At 46.3% G+C, this 22,089-nt stretch overlaps 1 protein-coding gene across 1 annotated transcript in view; it reads left to right on the plus strand.

The window, feature by feature from the left end:
- Positions 1-22,089, plus strand: part of LOC138970423 (uncharacterized) — a 152,723-nt gene extending 130,634 nt beyond the window's left edge. Inside the window, exons 6-9 of the mRNA XM_070342875.1 lie at positions 10,264-10,402; positions 10,634-10,749; positions 12,012-12,105; positions 19,627-22,089. Of these exons, the coding sequence (XP_070198976.1) occupies positions 10,264-10,402; positions 10,634-10,749; positions 12,012-12,105; positions 19,627-21,242 (1,965 nt within the window). The 3' untranslated portion in view covers positions 21,243-22,089. The remainder of the gene's footprint in view (positions 1-10,263; positions 10,403-10,633; positions 10,750-12,011; positions 12,106-19,626) is intronic.

Raw genomic sequence — 22,089 nt, forward strand, 5'->3', positions numbered from 1 at the left:
GTCTGTCCTGATCTACGTCACGTTGACACGCGGTCTGTCCTGATCTACGTCACGTTGACACGCGGTCTGTCCTGATCTACGTCACGTTGACACGCGGTCTGTCCTGATCTACGTCACGTTGACACGCGGTCGGTCTGTTGACGTGGCCACTCTATATGGCGCTGTCTTGCATCTTATCATGCTGTCATCCACACAGACCTCAACCCGCCCCCACTCTACATGGCGCTGTCTTGCATCTTATCATACTGTCATCCACACAGACCCCAACCCGCCCCCACTCTATATGGCGCTGTCTTGCATCTTATCATACTGTCATCCACACAGACCCCAACCCGCCCCCACTCTATATGGCGCTGTCTTGCATCTGATCATGCTGTCATCCACACAGACCTCAACCCGCCCCCACTCTACATGGCGCTGTCTTGCATCTAATCATACTGTCATCCACACAGACCCCCAACCCGCCCCCACTCTACATGGCGCTACTGTCATCCACACAGACCCCAACCCGCCCCCACTCTACATGGCGCTATCTTGCATCTGATCATGCTGTCATCCACACAGACCTGAACCTGCCCCCACTCTACATGGCGCTATCTTGCATCTCATCATGCTGTCATCCACACAGACCTCAACCCGCCCCCACTCTACATGGCGCTATCTTGCATCTCATCATGCTGTCATCCACACAGACCCCAACCCGCCCCCACTCTACATGGCGCTGTCTTGCATCTAATCATACTGTCATCCACACAGACCCCAACCCGCCCCCACTCTACATGGCGCTGTCTTGCATCTTATCATTCTGTCATCCACACAGACCTCAACCCGGCCCCACTCTACATGGCGAGCAGTTGACAAACAGAACCAAACACGGCTCGCATTTCTGGCGGTTGAAGCAGGAATCGTACCGTCAGAAGGCGGAGAGCACTTTGTGACGTCAGAAGTCGGAGAGCACTTTGTGACATCAGAAGTCGGAGATCACTTTGTGACGTCAGAAGTGGGACAGCACTTTGTGACGTCAGAAGTGGGACAACACTTTGTGATGTCAGAAGTGGGACAGCACTTTGTGACGTCAGAAGTGGGACAGCACTTTGTGATGTCAGAAGTGGGACAGCACTTTGTGACGTCAGAAGTGGGACAGCACTTTGTGATGTCAGAAGTGGGACAACACTTTGTGATGTCAGAAGTGGGACAGCACTTTGTGACGTCAGAAGTGGGACAGCACTTTGTGACGTCAGAAGTGGGACAGCACTTTGTGATGTCAGAAGTGGGACAGCACTGTGTGACGTCAGAAGTGGGACAGCACTTTGTGATGTCAGAAGTGGGACAGCACTTTGTGACGTCAGAAGTGGGACAGCACTTTGTGATGTCAGAAGTGGGACAGCACTTTGTGACGTCAGAAGTGGGACAGCACTTTGTGATGTCAGAAGTGGGACAGCACTTTGTGACGTCAGAAGTGGGACAGCACTTTGTGACGTCAGAAGTGGGACAACACTTTGTGATGTCAGAAGTTGGACAGTACTTAGTGATGTCAGAAGTGGGACAGCACTTTGTGACGTCAGAAGTGGGACAGCACTTTGTGACGTCAGAAGTGGGACAACACTTTGTGATGTCAGAAGTGGGACAGCACTTAGTGATGTCAGAAGTGGGACAGCACTTTGTGGCGGCAGAAGTGGGACAGCACGTTGTGACGTCAGAAGTGGGACAGCACTTTGTGACGTCAGAAGTGGGACAACACTTTGTGATGTCAGAAGTGGGACAACACTTTGTGATGTCAGAAGTGGGACAGCACTTAGTGATGTCAGAAGTGGGACAGCACTTTGTGGCGGCAGAAGTGGGACAGCACGTTGTGACGTCAGAAGTGTGCTCCTTTCCAGCCTCGTTCCCGTCAGGCCAGAGTGTTAGTGGCGCCGGTAAAGGGAGAGAACTGTGAAAGATCTGCATAACAACTTGGCTCCCCCTTCTCGCCATGCCGCAGTGTTGGCTGCCAGCCCTTATCAGCACGCAAGCCGGCGTGCAGTCAGATCTATGCAGGTCATTCCCCTGTGTAAAGAAGTCGACTCACTTTTATTTCTGCCATTAGCCGGCAGAGAAAACTGTTTTGTAGGTGTCAAACCGTCTTTTCTCCAGCGCCGGGTCCTAATGGGGGGCGGGAAGAAGATAAGAGAGGGAGAGGCAGATCGGATCGCCAGGGGGGTGGGCGAGGAAGGGGGGTTGGGCGGGGGTTGGGTGGGGGTTCTTGAGTTGAACAAGACGCCGGGAACAGCAAGCGAACATCGCTGATATCATTAACTTTCCGCTTCTCTCTTTCAAGTTTATCTATTTTTATTGCATTCCTTTTTCTACTTCCGCAGCCATTCTCGATGGTCGTTGGGTTTAGTGACATGACGCACTCTGAACAGAAGTGAACACAGTTTGAACACTTTGTGACATAGAACATATTTCTTTTCGCAAAAGAGGCACACTAGTGAACACGAGTGACATAGGACATATTTCTTTTAGCAAAAGAGGCACACTAGTGAACACGAGTGACATAGGACATATTTCTTTTAGCAAAAGAGGCACACTAGTGAACACGAGTGACATAGAACATATTTCTTTTAGCAAAAGAGGCACACTAGTGAACACGAGTGACATAGGACATATTTCTTTCAGCAAAAGAGGCACACTAGTGAACACGAGTGACATAGGACATATTTCTTTTAGCAAAAGAGGCACACTAGTGAACACGAGTGACATAGGACATATTTCTTTTAGCAAAAGAGGCACACTAGTGAACACGAGTGACATAGGACATATTTCTTTTAGCAAAAGGGGCACACTAGTGAACACGAGTGACATAGGACATATTTCTTTTAGCAAAAGGGGCACACTAGTGAACACGAGTGACATAGGACATATTTCTTTTAGCAAAAGAGGCACACTAGTGAACACCAGTGACATATGACACATTTCTTTTAGCAAAAGGGGCACACTAGTGAACACGAGTGACATAGGACATATTTCTTTTAGCAAAAGAGGCACACTAGTGAACACCAGTGACATATGACACATTTCTTTTAGCAAAAGGGGCACACTAGTGAACACGAGTGACATAGGACATATTTCTTTTAGCAAAAGGGGCACACTAGTGAACACGAGTGACATAGGACATATTTCTTTTAGCAAAAGAGGCACACTAGTGAACACGAGTGACATAGGACATATTTCTTTTAGCAAAAGGGGCACACTAGTGAACACGAGTGACATAGGACATATTTCTTTTAGCAAAAGGGGCACACTAGTGAACACGAGTGAGCAAAAGGGGCACACTAGTGAACACGAGTGACATAGGACATATTTCTTTTAGCAAAAGGGGCACACTAGTGAACACGAGTGAGCAAAAGGGGCACACTAGTGAACACGAGTGACATAGGACATATTTCTTTTAGCAAAAGGGGCACACTAGTGAACACGAGTGACATAGAACATATTTCTTTTAGCAAAAGAGGCACACTAGTGAACTCGATTGACATAGGACATATTTCTTTTAGCAAAAGAGGCACACTAGTGAACACGAGTGACATAGGACATATTTCTTTTAGCAAAAGAGGCACACTAGTGAACACGAGTGACATAGGACATATTTCTTTTAGCAAAAGAGGCACACTAGTGAACACGAGTGACATAGGACATATTTCTTTTAGCAAAAGAGGCACACTAGTGAACACGAGTGACATAGGACATATTTCTTTTAGCAAAAGAGGCACACTAGTGAACACGAGTGACATAGGACATATTTCTTTTAGCAAAAGAGGCACACTAGTGAACACGAGTGACATAGGACATATTTCTTTTAGCAAAAGAGGCACACTAGTGAACACGAGTGACATAGGACATATTTCTTTTAGCAAAAGGGGCACACTAGTGAACACGAGTGACATAGGACATATTTCTTTTAGCAAAAGAGGCACACTAGTGAACACGAGTGACATAGGACATATTTCTTTTAGCAAAAGAGGCACACTAGTGAACACGAGTGACATAGGACATATTTCTTTTAGCAAAAGGGGCACACTAGTGAACACGAGTGACATAGGACATATTTCTTTTAGCAAAAGAGGGACACTAATGAACACGAGTGAGCGATATGTGTGCTACGTTTGCCAGCAAAACTATTTGCAATGTCACAAAGTGTTTAAACCTTGTAATTGAAATGTGTTCAAAATGTGTTCACTTCTGTTTATGGTGCAGGCAGGTCTTCTACGGCATGAAGTCAAAAGAAGACGGAACAGAATAACAAGTCGCGTAAGGCGAAATTACTACATTTAGTCAAGCTGTGGAACTCACAGAATAAAACTGAACGCACTGCATATTTTTACAATGACCGTAGTCCGCCGCTAGTGCAAAAGGCAGAGAAAGTGATGAGCCTGTTTAGCGCGGTAGCGGTTGCGATGTGCTGCATAGCATGCTTTACAGTACCTTTCTTCGTTTTAACTTTCTGAGCGTGTTTTTAATCCAAACATATCATATCTATATGTTTTTGGAATCAGGAACCGACAGGAAATAAGATGAAATTGGTTTTTAAAAGATTTCGAAAATTTGATTTTAATCATAATTTTTATATTTTTAATTTTCAGAGCTTGTTTTTAATCCGAATATAACATATTTATATGTTTTTAGAATCAGAACATGATGAACTCAGAACTCAGAACTCAGAATTTTTATTGTAAACCACACTGTTGTGTTTGTACAAGGGGGGAGTAGAGTTTCCATTTCAATGTATACTCTCTCAGAGACAAGTAAGAACAAGTGCATATACAGTGCTAAGGGTTGAAACATATCGATCGGAAATCATTTACACACATTCATTTTAGCCTAGCAGTTGCTGTCGATGCCTGAGAACATGATGAAGAATACATTAAAAGTAATTTTGGATCGTTTTATAAACAAATAATGTTTATTACAATTTTCTGATTTTTAATGACCAAAGTCAATAATTAATTTTTAAGCCTCCATGCTGAAATGCAATACCGAAGTCCGGCCTTCGTCGCAGATTGCTTGGCCAAAATTTCAATCAATTTGATTGAAAAATGAAGGTGTGACAGTGCCGCCTCAACTTTTACAAAAAGCCGGATATGACGTCATAAAAGACATTTATCGAAATAATGAAAAAAATGTCTAGGGATATCATACCCAGGAACTCTCATGTAAAATTTCGGTCCAGTAGTTTACTCTGAATCGCTCTACACACACACACGCACAGACACACACACACACATACACCACGACCCTCGTCTCGAAAAAGAGGAGGAGGTTAGGGGAGGGGGGGGGGGGGGGGGAGGAAGAAGGGAAGGCAACTGAGAAAGGAGAGACAAGGATTATGGGACCTCTGTGTCGTTAGTGTCCAAGTGTGCGTGTATATGATAGTCTTGGGGAGCACCGAGTGGACCGCATGCTGGGCGACACCGCCTGGCACACACATCCATAACTTGCAAATAGATGTATTCATCGATTCGGCGTTTTCGAGCGGCGACGCAGATTTGAATAGAAAAAGGCTCTTGTGACGTAGGTTTGGTGACGTCAGCATTGACTAGTGACGCGGTTACCAGTGACGATGGCTATCTAGGCCACAGACCGTGATGAACGGGCTGTGACAAGCGGGTAAAGGTGCTGTTTTTGTTGAAGACCAACAATACGAGAAAATCAGGTCTTCAACACGAGTGAGTCTTAACAGTGGGTTGGAGTTTACACAGGCCATCAACAGAACCTCTGAAAAAGCAAGGTCTTAAAAGGGAGGAGGTCTTCAATGTAGGGGTCTTAAAAGGGGGGGGGGTCAATTGTAGTACAGGCCATCAAGAATGAATAGCGGGCAGGTTAGGTGGGGGGGGGGGGGGAGGATGAGGGACGAGAAGGAAGAGGGGGCGGGGGAGGGGGGGGAGGATAAGTGGTGGTCATTGATCCTGCTACCAGTGGTATACCCAGCTGAAAGCTGAAGGCCACCAGGGGGTCATTCCGGCATCATTGATCCTGCTACCAGTGGTATACCCAGCTGAAAGCTGAAAGCCATCAGGGGGTCATTCCGGCATCATTGATCCTGCTACCAGTGGTATACCCAGCTGAAAGCTGAAGGCCACCAGGGGGTCATTCCGGCATCATTGATCCTGCTACCAGTGGTATACCCAGCTGAAAGCTGAAGGCCACCAGGGGGTCATTCCGGCATCATTGATCCTGCTACCAGTGGTATACCCAGCTGAAAGCTGAAGGCCACCAGGGGGTCATTCCGGCATCATTGATCCTGCTACCAGTGGTATACCCAGCTGAAAGCTGAAGGCCACCAGGGGGTCATTCCGGCATCATTGATCCTGCTACCAGTGGTATACCCAGCTGAAAGCTGAAGGCCACCAGGGGGTCATTCCGGCATCATTGATCCTGCTACCAGTGGTATACCCAGCTGAAAGCTGAAGGCCACCAGGGGGTCATTCCGGCATCATTGATCCTGCTACCAGTGGTATACCCAGCTGAAAGCTGAAGGCCACCAGGGGGTCATTCCGGCATCATTGATCCTGCTACCAGTGGTATACCCAGCTGAAAGCTGAAGGCCACCAGGGGGTCATTCCGGCATCATTGATCCTGCTACCAGTGGTATACCCAGCTGAAAGCTGAAAGCCACCAGGGGGTCATTCCGGCATCATTGATCCTGCTACCAGTGGTATACCCAGCTGAAAGCTGAAAGCCACCAGGGGGTCATTCCGGCATCATTGATCCTGCTACCAGTGGTATACCCAGCTGAAAGCTGAAAGCCACCAGGGGGTCATTCCGGCATCATTGATCCTGCTACCAGTGGTATACCCAGCTGAAAGCTGAAAGCCACCAGGGGGTCATTCCGGCATCATTGATCCTGCTACCAGTGGTATACCCAGCTGAAAGCTGAAAGCCACCAGGGGGTCATTCCGGCATCATTGATCCTGCTACCAGTGGTATACCCAGCTGAAAGCTGAAAGCCACCAGGGGGTCATTCCGGCATCATTGATCCTGCTACCAGTGGTATACCCAGCTGAAAGCTGAAAGCCACCAGGGGGTCATTCCGGCATCATTGATCCTGCTACCAGTGGTATACCCAGCTGAAAGCTGAAAGCCACCAGGGGGTCATTCCGGCATCACGGAAAAACAAGTCGCGTGAAGCGATATCAAAACATTTGGCCTGAATCTAAAACATCAACACTGAAAACCAATCATGACCGAGATTACATGTAGTAAGGCTTGGCTAGCCAAACCCGAAGACCGAGACGGATTGCGCTTGTCTCGGCGAAGCATACGAACGTGGTATCTAATTTGCATACGCCGATTTTTGCTTCTGAGCACATTTTTAGAGTAAGTATGACATAAATTATACATTATATATAATTTTGGATTCAAAGAAAGATAAGGTATACAATGCAATTATTTAAAATCAATTGTGAAAAATCGATTTTAATGTCAATTTTAATGGGCAAACTATAATAACTGAATTTACGCTTCCAAGCTGAATTCCAATCCCATAGTTCGCACTGAGTCAAAGATCGCTTGACCAAAATTGTATTCAATGTGGTTGAAAATGAGGTCGTCACAATGCCGTTTCAACTTTCCCTTAAAGCCGGATATGACGTCAGTTAAGACATTTATCCACAACAAAAAATCATCTGGGGGTAGTATCTGGAAAAGTTTGTATGTAAAGTGTCATGAAGATCGGTCCAGTAGTTTTCTAGGCATTGCTCTACACACACACACACACACACACACACACACACACACACACACACACACACACACACACACACACACACACACACACACACACACACACACACACATACATGCAGACACACACTACCACCCTCGTCTCGAAACCATGTCTATCTGAAAACATTGAGTCAAAACTTGACTAAACGCAAAGAGGGAGGGGGGAAGGGGGGGGGGGGGGGGTCAAGGAGTGAGAGTTGAAGTAAGGGGGGCTGTCATTTTGGCGGAACGGAAGAAGTGCTGAGAGCAGCCAAGACAAACTGAAGTAGGATGACGGCTTGAAGCTAGGGGGGGGGGGGGGGGGGGGGGGGAGCTGTCTCTGTGCCGGTCGATGTCTGATCAGGATCGATGTGGACACGGCGCGAGGTGCATGCTGGGATCAGTTTCCTGGCCGTGTAGACGCCATTATCACAGGCTTTGTTTTTGTCAGCACTCTTTCCTGCCCCGTCATTCTGCTTTCTTCCCGGCTTGGCCTTTGTATAGATATCACTCTCACCCCGGCTCTGAGAGAGAGAGAGAGAGAGAGAGAGAGAGAGAGAGAGAGAGAGAGAGAGAGAGAGAGAGAGAGAGAGAGAGAGAGAGAGAGAGAGAGAGAGAGAGAGAGGTGAAATGTTAAGTGTTATTGAAGTAAAGACTGAAGTGTTTGGAAATGGTAGAACAGTAGTAAAGAATCTGATCTCGGGCACATGACTCACAACCAGCTACCTCCGTGCAGAAGGTGCAGTCAACGCACAGCGACACATGCATGACAATGACGAGTTTTGACAGCGACACATGCATGACAATGACGAGTTTTGACAGCGACACATGCACGACAATGACGAGTTTTGACAGCGACACATGCATGACAATGACGAGTTTTGACAGCGACACATGCATGACAATGACGAGTTTTGACAGCGACACATGCATGACAATGACGAGTTTTGACAGCGACACATGCATGACAATGACGAGTTTTGACAGCGACACATGCATGACAATAACGAGTTTTGACAGCGACACATGCATGACAATAACGAGTTTTGACAGCGACACATGCATGACAATGACGAGTTTTGACAGCGACTCATGCATGACAATGATGAGTTTTGACAGCGACACATGCATGACAATAACGAGTTTTGACAGCGACACATGCATGACAATGACGAGTTTTGACAGCGACACATGCACGACAATGACGAGTTTTGACAGCGACACATGCATGACAATGACGAGTTTTGACAGCGACACATGCATGACAATGACGAGTTTTGACAGCGACACATGCATGACAATGACGAGTTTTGACAGCGACACATGCATGACAATGACGAGTTTTGACAGCGACACATGCATGACAATGACGAGTTTTGACAGCGACACATGCATGACAATGACGAGTTTTGACAGCGACACATGCATGACAATGACGAGTTTTGACAGCGACACATGCATGACAATGACGAGTTTTGACAGCGACACATGCATGACAATGACGAGTTTTGACAGCGACTCATGCATGACAATGATGAGTTTTGACAGCGACACATGCATGACAATAACGAGTTTTGACAGCGACACATGCATGACAATGACGAGTTTTGACAGCGACACATGCATGACAATGACGAGTTTTGACAGCGATACATGCATGACAATGACGAGTTTTGACAGCGACACATGCATGACAATGAGTTTTGACAGCTTGGAGGATGATATAGGCTTGTGTTCCGTCTCAATCCGCATAGCGTGTGGTCTGTCTTGTTACTTGTGTGTGCATGTTATCCTCATTGTTTATCACATTAATTCGCTTGACTCGATCTCTGTTTCTTTGACTAGTTGTGCTCAACGGCCGAGGAAAGAATACTTGCTGTTCTTTGTGCGTTAGACACTTTTGAGCAGCGTCTGGCCATAGTGGCAGCCGTCCTTGGTCGGTACGGGAACGGGACCTAGAACGGTTGTGTGGAATGTGGGTATGACAACTCAGTGTGTGAGAGCGCTACCGTTGCGTTACCGTTGTTTTAAGTTCCTTTAACGATCCAAGCGTTCCGTTACCGAGGGGTTAAGGTTCCATTACTGTTCATTCTGATCGGGAGGGGAACGGCTAACATTTTGAACATGCAGCCCAAACTCAACCGTCCCTACCGATCCTACCGTTGAAAGCAGTTCCGTTAACGATCATGTACGTTCCATTGCGGTTCCCTCCCGATCCCTCCCGTTCCCGCACCGTTGCTTGGTCGGTACGGGAACGGGACCTAGAATGGTTGTGTGGAATGGGGGTATTATATATCTTATTAAGTTCTCATTGGACTATTGCTATCAACAATTACGATATATATATATTTAAAACAAAGGTTCTTATTTGATAACTGCCATGGACATTGAAATATAAAGCTCGACGTACATATCAGTGTTTTACAATACATTTCTGTGTGTATGTGTGTGTGTGTGTGTGTGTGTGTGTGTGTGTGTGTGTGTGTGTGTGTGTGTGTGTGTGTGTGTGTGTGTGTGCAGACGTTCGACATGCTGATCTTGTCGGTCAGCTTCGTGGCGGACCTGGTGTTCCTGGAGATCCTGCCTCGCTTCAAGATACAGGACTTTGTCTTCATCCTGGCTTTCCTCCTGCCCTGGAGGGTCATCAGGGTCGTCAACAGTCAGTATCACCCCCCCCCTTTACCCACCCTACACACACAGACACACATCCTGAACTATTCAAGGGATGTTTGGAGATTGATTTACATAATAATAATTTTTGGTTTTCTACCTTCTCCTTACACACTCGTAGTTAGTCTTCTTAAATGTTATGGCAACTCATTGATTCATGCGACGATTCTGTTGGGTGCTTGGTTCCTTCAATGACGTCACTTCCTGTTTATCTGCGCAGGTCTGGTGGTGGCGGTGCAGACCCACGAGCACTTCCGGTTAAAGCTGCTGTACAGTCGCAAGAAGAAAACCCAGAACAGTCTGCGAGAGGCTGAAGTCAAACTACAGTTGTTTAGGGTAAACCTCTACTCTTTCTCTCTGTCTGTGTGTCTGTCTGTCTGTGGGTCTGTCTGTCTGTCTATCTGTCTGTCTGACTGTCTGTCTGTCTGTCTTTCTGTGTGTCTGTGGGTCTGTCTATCTGTCTGTCTGACTGTCTGTCTGTGTGTGTGTCTGTGTGTATGTCTATCTGTCTGTCTGTGTGTGTGTCTGTCTGTTTGACTGTCTGTCTGTCCGTCTGTCTTGATTTATTGTAGGCATTAAGATGGTGTGTGTGTGTGTGTGTGTGTGTGTGTGTGTGTGAATGGTTGTGTGTGTGTGTGTGTATGTGTGTGTGTGTGTGTGAATGGTTGTGTGTGTGTGTGTGTGTGTGAATGGTTGTGTGTGTGTGTGTGTGTGTGTGTGTGTGTGTGTGTGTGTATGTATGTGTGTGTGTGTGTGTATGTGTGTGTGTGTGTGTGTGCGTGCGTGGTGTGTGTGTGTGTGTGTGTGTGTGTGTGTGTGTGTGTTTGTGTGTGATACATATCATATGACGACACCTGTGTCTACCTGTAGTTACCTGTATCTACCTGTGTGCAGGCCCAGTGCTGCGCCCTGAAACACCTGTGTCTACCTGTAGTTACCTGTATCTACCTGTGTGCAGGCCCAATGCTGCGCCCTGAAATACCTGTGTCTACCTGTAGTTACCTGTATCTACCTGTGTGCAGGCCCAATGCTGCGCCCTGAAATACCTGTGTCTACCTGTAGTTACCTGTATCTACCTGTGTGCAGGCCCAGTGCTGCGCCCGGAAACGCCTGTGTCTACCTGTAGTTACCTGTATCTACCTGTGTGCAGGCCCAATGCTGCGCCCTGAAACGCCTGTGTCTACCTGTAGTTACCTGTATCTACCTGTGTGCAGGCCCAATGCTGCGCCCTGAAACGCCTGTGTCTACCTGTAGTTACCTGTATCTACCTGTGTGCAGGCCCAATGCTGCGCCCTGAAACGCCTGTGTCTACCTGTAGTTACCTGTATCTACCTGTGTGCAGGCCCAATGCTGCGCCCTGAAACGCCTGTGTCTACCTGTAGTTACCTGTATCTACCTGTGTGCAGGCCCAATGCTGCGCCCTGAAACGCCTGTGTCTACCTGTAGTTACCTGTATCTACCTGTGTGCAGGCCCAATGCTGCGCCCTGAAACACCTGTGTCTACCTGTAGTTACCTGTATCTACCTGTGTGCAGGCCCAATGCTGCGCCCTGAAATACCTGTGTCTACCTGTAGTTACCTGTATCTACCTGTGTGCAGGCCCAGTGCTGCGCCCTGAAACGCCTGTGTCTGAAGGAGGGGGTGTCGGAGGCCAAGATTGAGGCCATCGTGGAGCTCGACGAGTATGTAGTCAGTACGTATCGGTGTGTCTGCACCCACTTACGTCTTCTTAGTGCAAGCGCACCTTCGTCTTGCTGATGCAGATGCAGCACTACGTGTTACGTATGTACAGTACCCGGCGAAAGAAACGCAACCCATTCGCGCCCACTGCTGCATGTGATTTTTCGTCATTTTCAAATCGTCCTAAAAAATTCTGTTTTTATATTTAGTCAAGTTTTGACTAAATATTTTAACATCGAGGGGGAATCGAAACGAGGGTCGTGGTGTATGTGCGTGTGTGTGTGCGTGTGTGTGTCTGTGTGTGTGTGTGTGTGTGTAGAGCGATTCAGACTAAACTACTGGCCCGATCTTTATGAAATTTGACATGAGAGTTCCTGGGTATGAAATCCCCGAACGTTTTTTTCAGTTTTTGGATAAATGTCTGATGACGTCACATCCGGCTTTTCGTGAAAGTTGAGGCGGCACTGTCACGCCCTCATTTTTTAACCAAATTGGTTGAAATTTTGGTCAAGTACTCTTCGACGAAGCCCGGGGTTCGGTATTGCATTTCAGCTTGGTGGCTTAAAAATTAATTAATGACTTTGGTCATTAAAAATCTGAAAATTGTAAAAAAAAATAAAAATTTATAAAACGATCCAAATTTACGTTTATCTTATTCTCCATCATTTGCTGATTCCAAAAACATATAAATATGTTATATTCGGATTAAAAACAAGCTCTGAAAATTAAATATAAAAAAATTATTATCAAATTTTTTTTTTCGAAATCAATTTAAAAACACTTTCATCTTATTCCTTGTCGGTTCCTGATTCCAAAAATATATAGATATGATATGTTTGGATTAAAAACACGCTCAGAAAGTTAAAACAAAGAGAGGTACAGAAAAGCGTGCTATTCTTCTCAGCGCAACGAATACCCCGCTCTTCTTGTCAATTCCACGTGCACTGCCTTTGCCACGGGCGGTGGAGTGACGATGCTACGAGTATACGGTCTTGCTGCGTTGCGTTGCGTTCAGTTTCATTCTGTGAGTTCGACAGCTACTTGACTAAATATTGTATTTTCGCCTTACGCGACTTGTTTACCTTTTCATAAACTGTGTTACACAGGGTAGGGGTCAATCGAGTCGTGATTGCAGGCGAAGGTGTCACTTCGACATGCTACAACATTCGTAAAAATGCCTATTTTTCAACCAGGTAAAGACAGTTGTGGAGGAAATTCATTTCTCAACATGATCATTTAATTAGAATTATTCGCCAAAGCGTAACTTTGTAGCATGTCAAAGTGACACGTTCGCCTGTAATCACGACTCGCTTGACCCCTACCCTGTGTAACACAGTTTATGAAAACTAAAAAGATAAAATAATATTCACTAATCGTACAGCCAGTAAAATATCCTTCACGAATCTGTCTTCCTTTTTGATGTACCTTATCTGGTTGAGATTTTACCACAATTTGAAAATGACGAAAAATCACTCGCAACAGTGGGCGCAAATGCGTTGGCGTTGCGGTTCTTTCGCCGGGTACTGTACAGTTGTCAGTGCGTATCGGTGTGTCTGCACCCACTTTCATCTTCCTCTATCAGTACAGGGGCACTCACAGTACTGACAATTTGTACGAGTGGCTTCAGTCAGTGCTTTCTCGTCATGGTTTGTTGCACTCCTGCCTTTACGCTTTCAGTGCCACGTGTATGACGTACTTTTGGGGGGATGACTTCAAATCCCGGTCTGTCTGTCTCCCTCTGTCTGCGATCTGTCTGTGTGTCTGTCAGTATATCTGTCTCTCTCCCCCTCCCTCTCTCTCTCTGTGTCTCCTCTCTCTTTCTCTCTCACTCTCTCTCTCACTTGGGAACGACAGAACATGATTGAAAGCCGATAATGTAGCACTGTAAACTTGTTTGTCGTTGCACCTATCCATATTGTTAATTCATGCGCTGGATATGTCTTTATGTTTAAGAGAAAGAGAGTGAGAGAGAGAGAGTGAGAGCGTGCGTGCGTTCGTGTGAGTAGGCCTATATGTTAGAGAGAAAGAGATAAAACCGGGTGATTGTCCATAAATACAAACACACGGCATGCATTACTGACCCCCCCCCCCCCTCCCCGTTGAAATGAACCTTGTGTGTTTAATCAATAAAATGTCTTACGTCTTACGTCTTACGTCTCTCACTTGGTCTCTCTCTCTTGCTCTCTGTCTCTCTGTCTCTGTCTCTGTCTGTCTCTCTCTCTCTCTCTCTCTCTCTCTCTCTCTCTCCCTCTCTCTCTCTCTCTCTCTCTATCTATCTCTCTCTCTATCTGTCTCTCTCTCTCTCTATCTCTCTCTCCCTCTCTCTCTCTTGCTCTCTGTCTCTCTGTCTCTCTCTCTCTCTCTCTCTCTCTCTCTCTCTCTCTCTCCCTCTCTCTCTCTCTCTATCTGTCTCTCTCTCTATCTGTCTCTCTCTCTATCTGTCTCTCTCTCTCTCTATCTCTATCTCTTTCTGTCTGTCTGTCCCCCCCCCCCTCCCACCTCCCATCTTCACTCTGCAGACCTGTAGTTTGCGTAGAAGACAATTCACCAATGGAAGGGGAACAACTTCGCGTGATACTTGCACCCACGACAAGAGTTGGTAGTGTCCCTTGACAGTAGTTCCTCTGAATTCCTTTTCATATCGTGCAGTCTTAGCAGTCTGTGATTGTATCGCCTAGTTTAAAATGCCTGTTCTTTTACTTGTTCGTCAGGGCAGGTGATAGGGTGCTGGCCTTCTGTCCGTCCCTCTTGACGTTTTGTTTGTTCATTTCAAGTTGTCTATCCTACCTTTTTTGTCTCTCTGGTATGTTTTCACATTGCGTTGTAGCAACCACTTCACTTCCCTTTGACCACCCCAGTGTAAATCCAGACTTCCCTTTGACCACCCCAGTGTAAATCCAGACTTCCCTTTGACCACCCCAGTGTAAATCCAGACTTCCCTTTGACCACCCCAGTGTAAATCCAGACTTCCCTTTGACCACCCCAGTGTAAATCCAGACTTCCCTTTGGCCACCCCAGTGTAAATCCAGACTTCCCTTTCACCACCCCAGTGTAAATCCAGACTTCCCTTTCACCACCCCAGTGTAAATCCAGACTTCCCTTTCTCCACCCCAGTGTAAATCCAGACTTCCCTTTGACCACCCCAGTGTAAATCCAGACTTCCCTTTGACCACCCCAGTGTAAATCCAGACTTCCCTTTGACCACCCCAGTGTAAATCCAGACTTCCCTTTCACCACCCCAGTGTAAATCCAGACTTCCCTTTCACCACCCCAGTGTAAATCCAGACTTCCCTTTGACCACCCCAGTGTAAATCCGGACTTCTCTCTCCCTTCCTCCTCTCCGTGCTTTCATGGTCACAATGTCTCCACAGTTTACTGCCAGTCTTTTCAGACGACAGACACACAGCGCACAGCTAATTGGGTTTGGTAGTGGCTTTCATTACTGAGAGAGCTGGATAGTAGGGCTAGTGATTGCTCTGTTCTGCACTGCAGTCAGGGTGACTAACTTGTACATGTCCATCTGTTTCTTGACACTCGCTTTAACACTGTATGACACCTCTATCATCTGTTTCTTGACACTCACTTTAACACTGTATGACACCTCTATCATCTGTTTCTTGACACTCGCTTTAACACTGTATGACACCTCTATCATCTGTTTCTTGACACTCACTTTAACACTGAATGACACCTCTATCATCTGTTTCTTGACACTCACTTTAACACTGTACGACACCTCTATCATCTGTTTCTTGACACTCACTTTAACACTGTATGACACCTCTATCATCTGTTTCTTGACACTCACTTTAACACTGTATGACACCTCTATCATCTGTTTCTTGACACTCACTTTAACACTGTATGACACCTCTATCATCTGTTTCTTGACACTCACTTTAACACTGAATGACACCTCTATCATTTGTTTCTTGACACTCACTTTAACACTGAATGACACATCTATCATCTGTTTCTTGACACTCACTTTAACACTGTACGACACCTCTATCATCTGTTTCTTGACACTCACTTTAACACTGTATGACACCTCTATCATCTGTTTCTTGACACTCACTTTAACACTGTATGACACCTCTATCATCTGTTTCTTGACACTCACTTTAACACTGTATGACACCTCTATCATCTGTTTCTTGACACTCACTTTAACACTGAATGACACCTCTATCATCTGTTTCTTGACACTCACTTTAACACTGTATGACACCTCTATCATCTGTTTCTTGACACTCACTTTAACAGTGTATGACACCTCTATCATCTGTTTCTTAACACTCACTTTAACACTGTATGACACCTCTATCATCTGTTTCTTGACACTCACTTTAACACTGTATGACACCTCTATCATCTGTTTCTTGACACTCACTTTAACACTGAATGACACCTCTATCATCTGTTTCTTGACACTCACTTTAACACTGTATGACACCTCTATCATCTGTTTCTTGACACTCACTTTAACACTGTATGACACCTCTATCATCTGTTTCTTGACACTCACTTTAACACTGTATGACACCTCTACCATCTGTTTCTTGACACTCACTTTAACACTGTATGACACCTCTATCATCTGTTTCTTGACACTCGCTTTAACACTGTATGACACCTCTATCATCTGTTTCTTGACACTCACTTTAACACTGTAGGACACCTCTATCATCTGTTTCTTGACACTCACTTTAACACTGTAGGACACCTCTATCATCTGTTTCTTGACACTCACTTTAACACTGTATGACACCTCTATCATCTGTTTCTTGACACTCACTTTAACACTGTATGACACCTCTACCATCTGTTTCTTGACACTCACTTTAACACTGTATGACACCTCTATCATCTGTTTCTTGACACTCACTTTAACACTGTATGACACCTCTATCATCTGTTTCTTGACACTCACTTTAACACTGTATGACACCTCTATCATCTGTTTCTTGACACTCACTTTAACACTGAATGACACCTCTATCATCTGTTTCTTGACACTCACTTTAACACTGTACGACACCTCTATCATCTGTTTCTTGACACTCACTTTAACACTGTATGACACCTCTATCATCTGTTTCTTGACACTCGCTTTAACACTGTATGACACCTCTATCATCTGTTTCTTGACACTCGCTTTAACACTGTATGACACCTCTATCATCTGTTTCTTGACACTCACTTTAACACTGAATGACACCTCTATCATCTGTTTCTTGACACTCGCTTTAACACTGTATGACACCTCTATCATCTGTTTCTTGACACTCACTTTAACACTGAATGACACCTCTATCATCTGTTTCTTAACACTCACTTTAACACTGTATGACACCTCTATCATCTGTTTCTTGACACTCACTTTAACACTGTAGGACACCTCTATCATCTGTTTCTTGACACTCGCTTTAACACTGTATGACACCTCTATCATCTGTTTCTTGACACTCGCTTTAACACTGTACGACACCTCTATCATCTGTTTCTTGACACTCACTTTAACACTGTATGACACCTCTATCATCTGTTTCTTGACACTCACTTTAACACTGAATGACACATCTATCATCTGTTTCTTGACACTCGCTTTAACACTGAATGACACCTCTATCATCTGTTTCTTGACACTCGCTTTAACACTGAATGACACCTCTATCATCTGTTTCTTGACACTCACTTTAACACTGTATGACACCTCTAACATCTGTTTCTTGACACTCACTTTAACACTGTATGACACCTCTAACATCTGTTTCTTGGCACTCACTTTAACACTGTATTACACCTCTATCATCTGTTTCTTGACACTCACTTTAACACTGTATGACACCTCTATCATCTGTTTCTTGACACTCGCTTTAACACTGTATGACACCTCTATCATCTGTTTCTTGACACTCGCTTTAACACTGTATGACACCTCTATCATCTGTTTCTTGACACTCACTTTAACACTGAATGACACCTCTATCATCTGTTTCTTGACACTCGCTTTAACACTGAATGACACCTCTATCATCTGTTTCTTGACACTCACTTTAACACTGTATGACACCTCTATCATCTGTTTCTTGACACTCACTTTAACACTGTATGACACCTCTACCATCTGTTTCTTGACACTCACTTTAACACTGTATGACACCTCTACCATCTGTTTCTTGACACTCACTTTAACACTGTATGACACCTCTATCATCTGTTTCTTGACACTCACTTTAACACTGAATGACACATCTATCATCTGTTTCTTGACACTCACTTTAACACTGTATGACACCTCTATCATCTGTTTCTTGACACTCACTTTAACACTGAATGACACCTCTATCATCTGTTTCTTGACACTCACTTTAACACTGAATGACACCTCTATCATCTGTTTCTTGACACTCACTTTAACACTGTATGACACCTCTAACATCTGTTTCTTGGCTTTAGCTATGAATTGGGATGATGAATTCGGGTTGTCCGTCTTTCGTTCGTTTAGATAAGAAACATGACGAACACCAGTAAATATGAATGAGTTGGTTTTTCGTGAAACGTGGTAACAAATCAATGTCTATGTCTCTGATGGGGGTATCAACAGAAGCACCTGATGATGTGTTTCCTGCTTTGTGTGGCCGTCAGCTCCTTGTCTTTAGAAGGGTTCCATGGATCTCTCTATCTTTCTTTCTCTTTCTTTCTACCCCCCCTCTCTCTCTCCCCCTCCCTCTCTCTCTCTCCCCCTCCCTCTCTCTCTGTTTCTCTTTCTTTCTCTCTCTCTCTCTCTGTTTATCTCTCTCTCTGTTTCTCTCTCTCTGTTTCTCTCTCTGTTTCTCTCTCTCTGTTTCTCTCTCTGTTTCTCTCTCTGTTTCTCTCTCTCTCTCTTTCTCTCTCTCTCTGTTTATCTCTCTCTCTCTGTTTTTTTTCTCTCTCTCTCTCTCTGTTTATCTCTCTCCCTCAAATGTTTCAGTATTGTTCCCTCCCTGTCTGTGTGTGTCACTTTTCTCTTAACTACTCCAATCCCCCCCCTACCTCTCCCATCCCCCTTCCTGACCCCCTCCCCCCATACCCTCTCTCTTTTCTCGCATGCAATGTACGCTGTGTTTGTGTGGCGTGTGGTGTTGTGAAGTTCCACAAGAAGCATGAGAAAAAGACAGAGGAACAATGTGTAGTGTGACCTGCATGCCAAGATCAGCATGAGTCTTGGGATCTCACTGCATGTGTCACTTTTGTCCTCCCTGCTGTGGGGGGGGGGGTTAAGGAAAAAAAACACCATCCATGTAGGTTCAAGGGTGGGGTGGGGGTGGGGGTGGGGGGTGGGGTAAATTGAACCAAGCGAATATGTGAGTAGTTCGTGTTTCGATTTGTTTACGTCACCGGTGATGGGTAATGACGTGTCTACTCTAGCATTTAAAGAAATGATTGTTTGGATGGCAGAGCCATGATTATTGGAACCTTCTTTGTGACGTACAGATATTCTTGACCTTGACCCTTTAACCTGACTATGACCCTTGTTTGCGATGTGCAGACAGGACCGGGAAGAGCAAGGTGAAGGTGAAGATCGACAACGCGTCAGTCATTCTGCTCGACAGGTGCGATTTTCCCCGCATGTCTCCGCGACCCTCCCTGTCCAGTCTGTGGGACAAGCGGCGCTCTATCGCGGTCAGCGGAGGGTCAAAGGACGCTGGTTCCGCTAGGTCGGACAAGGTGCTCAAGCGGAACGGACACACGCTGACGGTGGACGACGCGCTGAATCGTGACGGCAAGAAGGGCAGGGCCAGGAAGAGTTCCTTTAGCTTCAGCTCGCTCTTCGGCTCCCATGACCTTGACACCGTGCCCGAGTATGTCAAGGTCAGACGAGCGGGGAGTCAGAGTCTGCTGTGCGAGTCCATCAAGCGTGACCTGGTGTCGTCAGGCAGTGTCAAGAGGTCAGGCAGTCAGAATCAGCTGTGTCATCTCAAGGTCAACACTCAGGACGGGGATGGGATAGGGGGAGGGGGTCAACACGGGTTGTGTGTGGGTGGTACTGGCGGGAGTGAGAGTGGGGAAGGCAGGGTTGAGGCGGCCAACACTCTGACAGCACACACAGCGAGCGGTGCCAGTCGTGCAGACGGTGTGAACACAGTGACAACAGACCGCCATGCAGGTCACCACAACTCGGCTACAACGGGCAGCCATGCAGGCAACGTAAACCCTGGTTGTAGTAACAGCAGATCTGTGCCTGCTCTGAACAAAGCCACTCAGTTCGGCGACAACGTGGAAGGCACCCTATGGGCCACCGGGAAACCACTACGCGGCGTCAGCACCCTGCCTGCACTACCGGTAGACATCGATGAGGTCAGGGAGGGCAGGTGTGAAGGTCAGCACGCGGGGTCAAGGTCGTCCTTGCTGGAGACTGTGGTGTTGGTGACGGGAGCGGAAGAAGACAGTGTCAGCAGTGTGGGGCGGGAAGGTCAGCCTGACCTCAGCGTGGCCAACACACGCGGCACGCGCCACTCGGTTCCAGAGGGTCAGACGGTGGTGGACATTGAAACGGGTGTTGGCGTGACGTCACGCCGCGTGCTGGATCTGTCGCTGTGTGAGCGGGGCCCAGGTAGCTCAGTGGATAGCTCCCCTCCCCGTGTGGATTTCAAGCTGTCGCCATACCAGGAAGGGGCTTGTTCCACCTTTCCTTCCCTCTGTGACGCCACTGCTGGGCCGGCTTATGACGTAGAAAAGGGTGTTGCTGGAAAAGCTGACGTCACATATCACAGTATATTGCCAGTCATGACGTCAGGTGGAAGTACATCTAGTGACGTGTCAGCGTTAGCACCGACAGTTGTGTCTCCATCAGTGACAGCGCCGATTGGAAGTGACGTCATAACAAGGCCACAGGACATAGCTGCCGGTGGTTCAGATATTGAAACTGATCAAACTTTGCGCGGCAGTGACAGTGTACAGTCTGACGTTGAACAGACGTCACAAAGTGCAGGATTGAACAGCGTGCTACGTCAGCAGCCAGAGACGTCACACACGTCCCATGCTGCGTTGTATGACGTGTCACAACCCACGTCCCCGCTGACGGGGGTGCCGAGTGTACGTCATGAGACATCACGTGGTCATCACGCACAGGAGTCACGTGACGGCAAACAAAAGGTCACGTGACGAGACAGAAACGAACGAGATGCAGATGTCGATGGAAGAGAGAGGAGACAGAGGCTGTGTGCAAGCAGGAGACTGTGAGAATGTCGGAGAGAGAGGTGACCCTGACCGGTTCGTTCCAGACAGTAGTGTCGACCCCCAACCCTCCGACACATGCTGGACACAACCGTAATATCAAGTGTTCACACTGTTACAGCAAGCACCCTATTGTTGACGTGTTACAGCAAGCACCCTATTGTAGACGTGTTACAGCAAGCACCCTATTGTAGACGTGTTACCTTGTAGACATGTAGATTTTATTGCGCAATTTACTGCAACGTGTCGTAGCATTCGACATCATCACAATTTACTTCAACGTGTTACGTCATCACAATTAACTTCAAAGCGTCACTGCATTCGACGCCGTCATCAAAATGTACTTCATCTTGTGACTGTTCGACGTCATCACATTTTATTTCAACGTGTGACGTCAGCACAATATACCACAACACGTGACGTCATCACAATACACTGCAATGTGACTCCCCATTCGACGTCATCACAATTTACAACGACCACGCTGTTGGCCTGAAGGGTAACAGAACGGATTGACTTTTCTATGCATACCCGTGATTCGCCAACAAGCTGTGATTAGACGTTATGGTTTCAATGTCGTGATTTCACCGGTCATCCGTTATGGTTTTAATGTTGTGATGTCACCGGTCATCCGTTATGGTTTCAATGTTGTGATGTCACCAGTCATCCGCTATGGTTTCAATGTCGTGATTTTTTGCTGTATTTTGGCCGACGTGTTGTGTAGAAGGGAAGGGCGACGTGTTGTGTAGAGGGAAAGGGCGACGTGTTGTGTAGA

The sequence above is a fragment of the Littorina saxatilis genome, linkage group LG7 (assembly GCF_037325665.1).
Source record: "Littorina saxatilis isolate snail1 linkage group LG7, US_GU_Lsax_2.0, whole genome shotgun sequence".
In the NCBI taxonomy this organism is placed as follows: Eukaryota; Metazoa; Mollusca; class Gastropoda; order Littorinimorpha; family Littorinidae; genus Littorina; species Littorina saxatilis.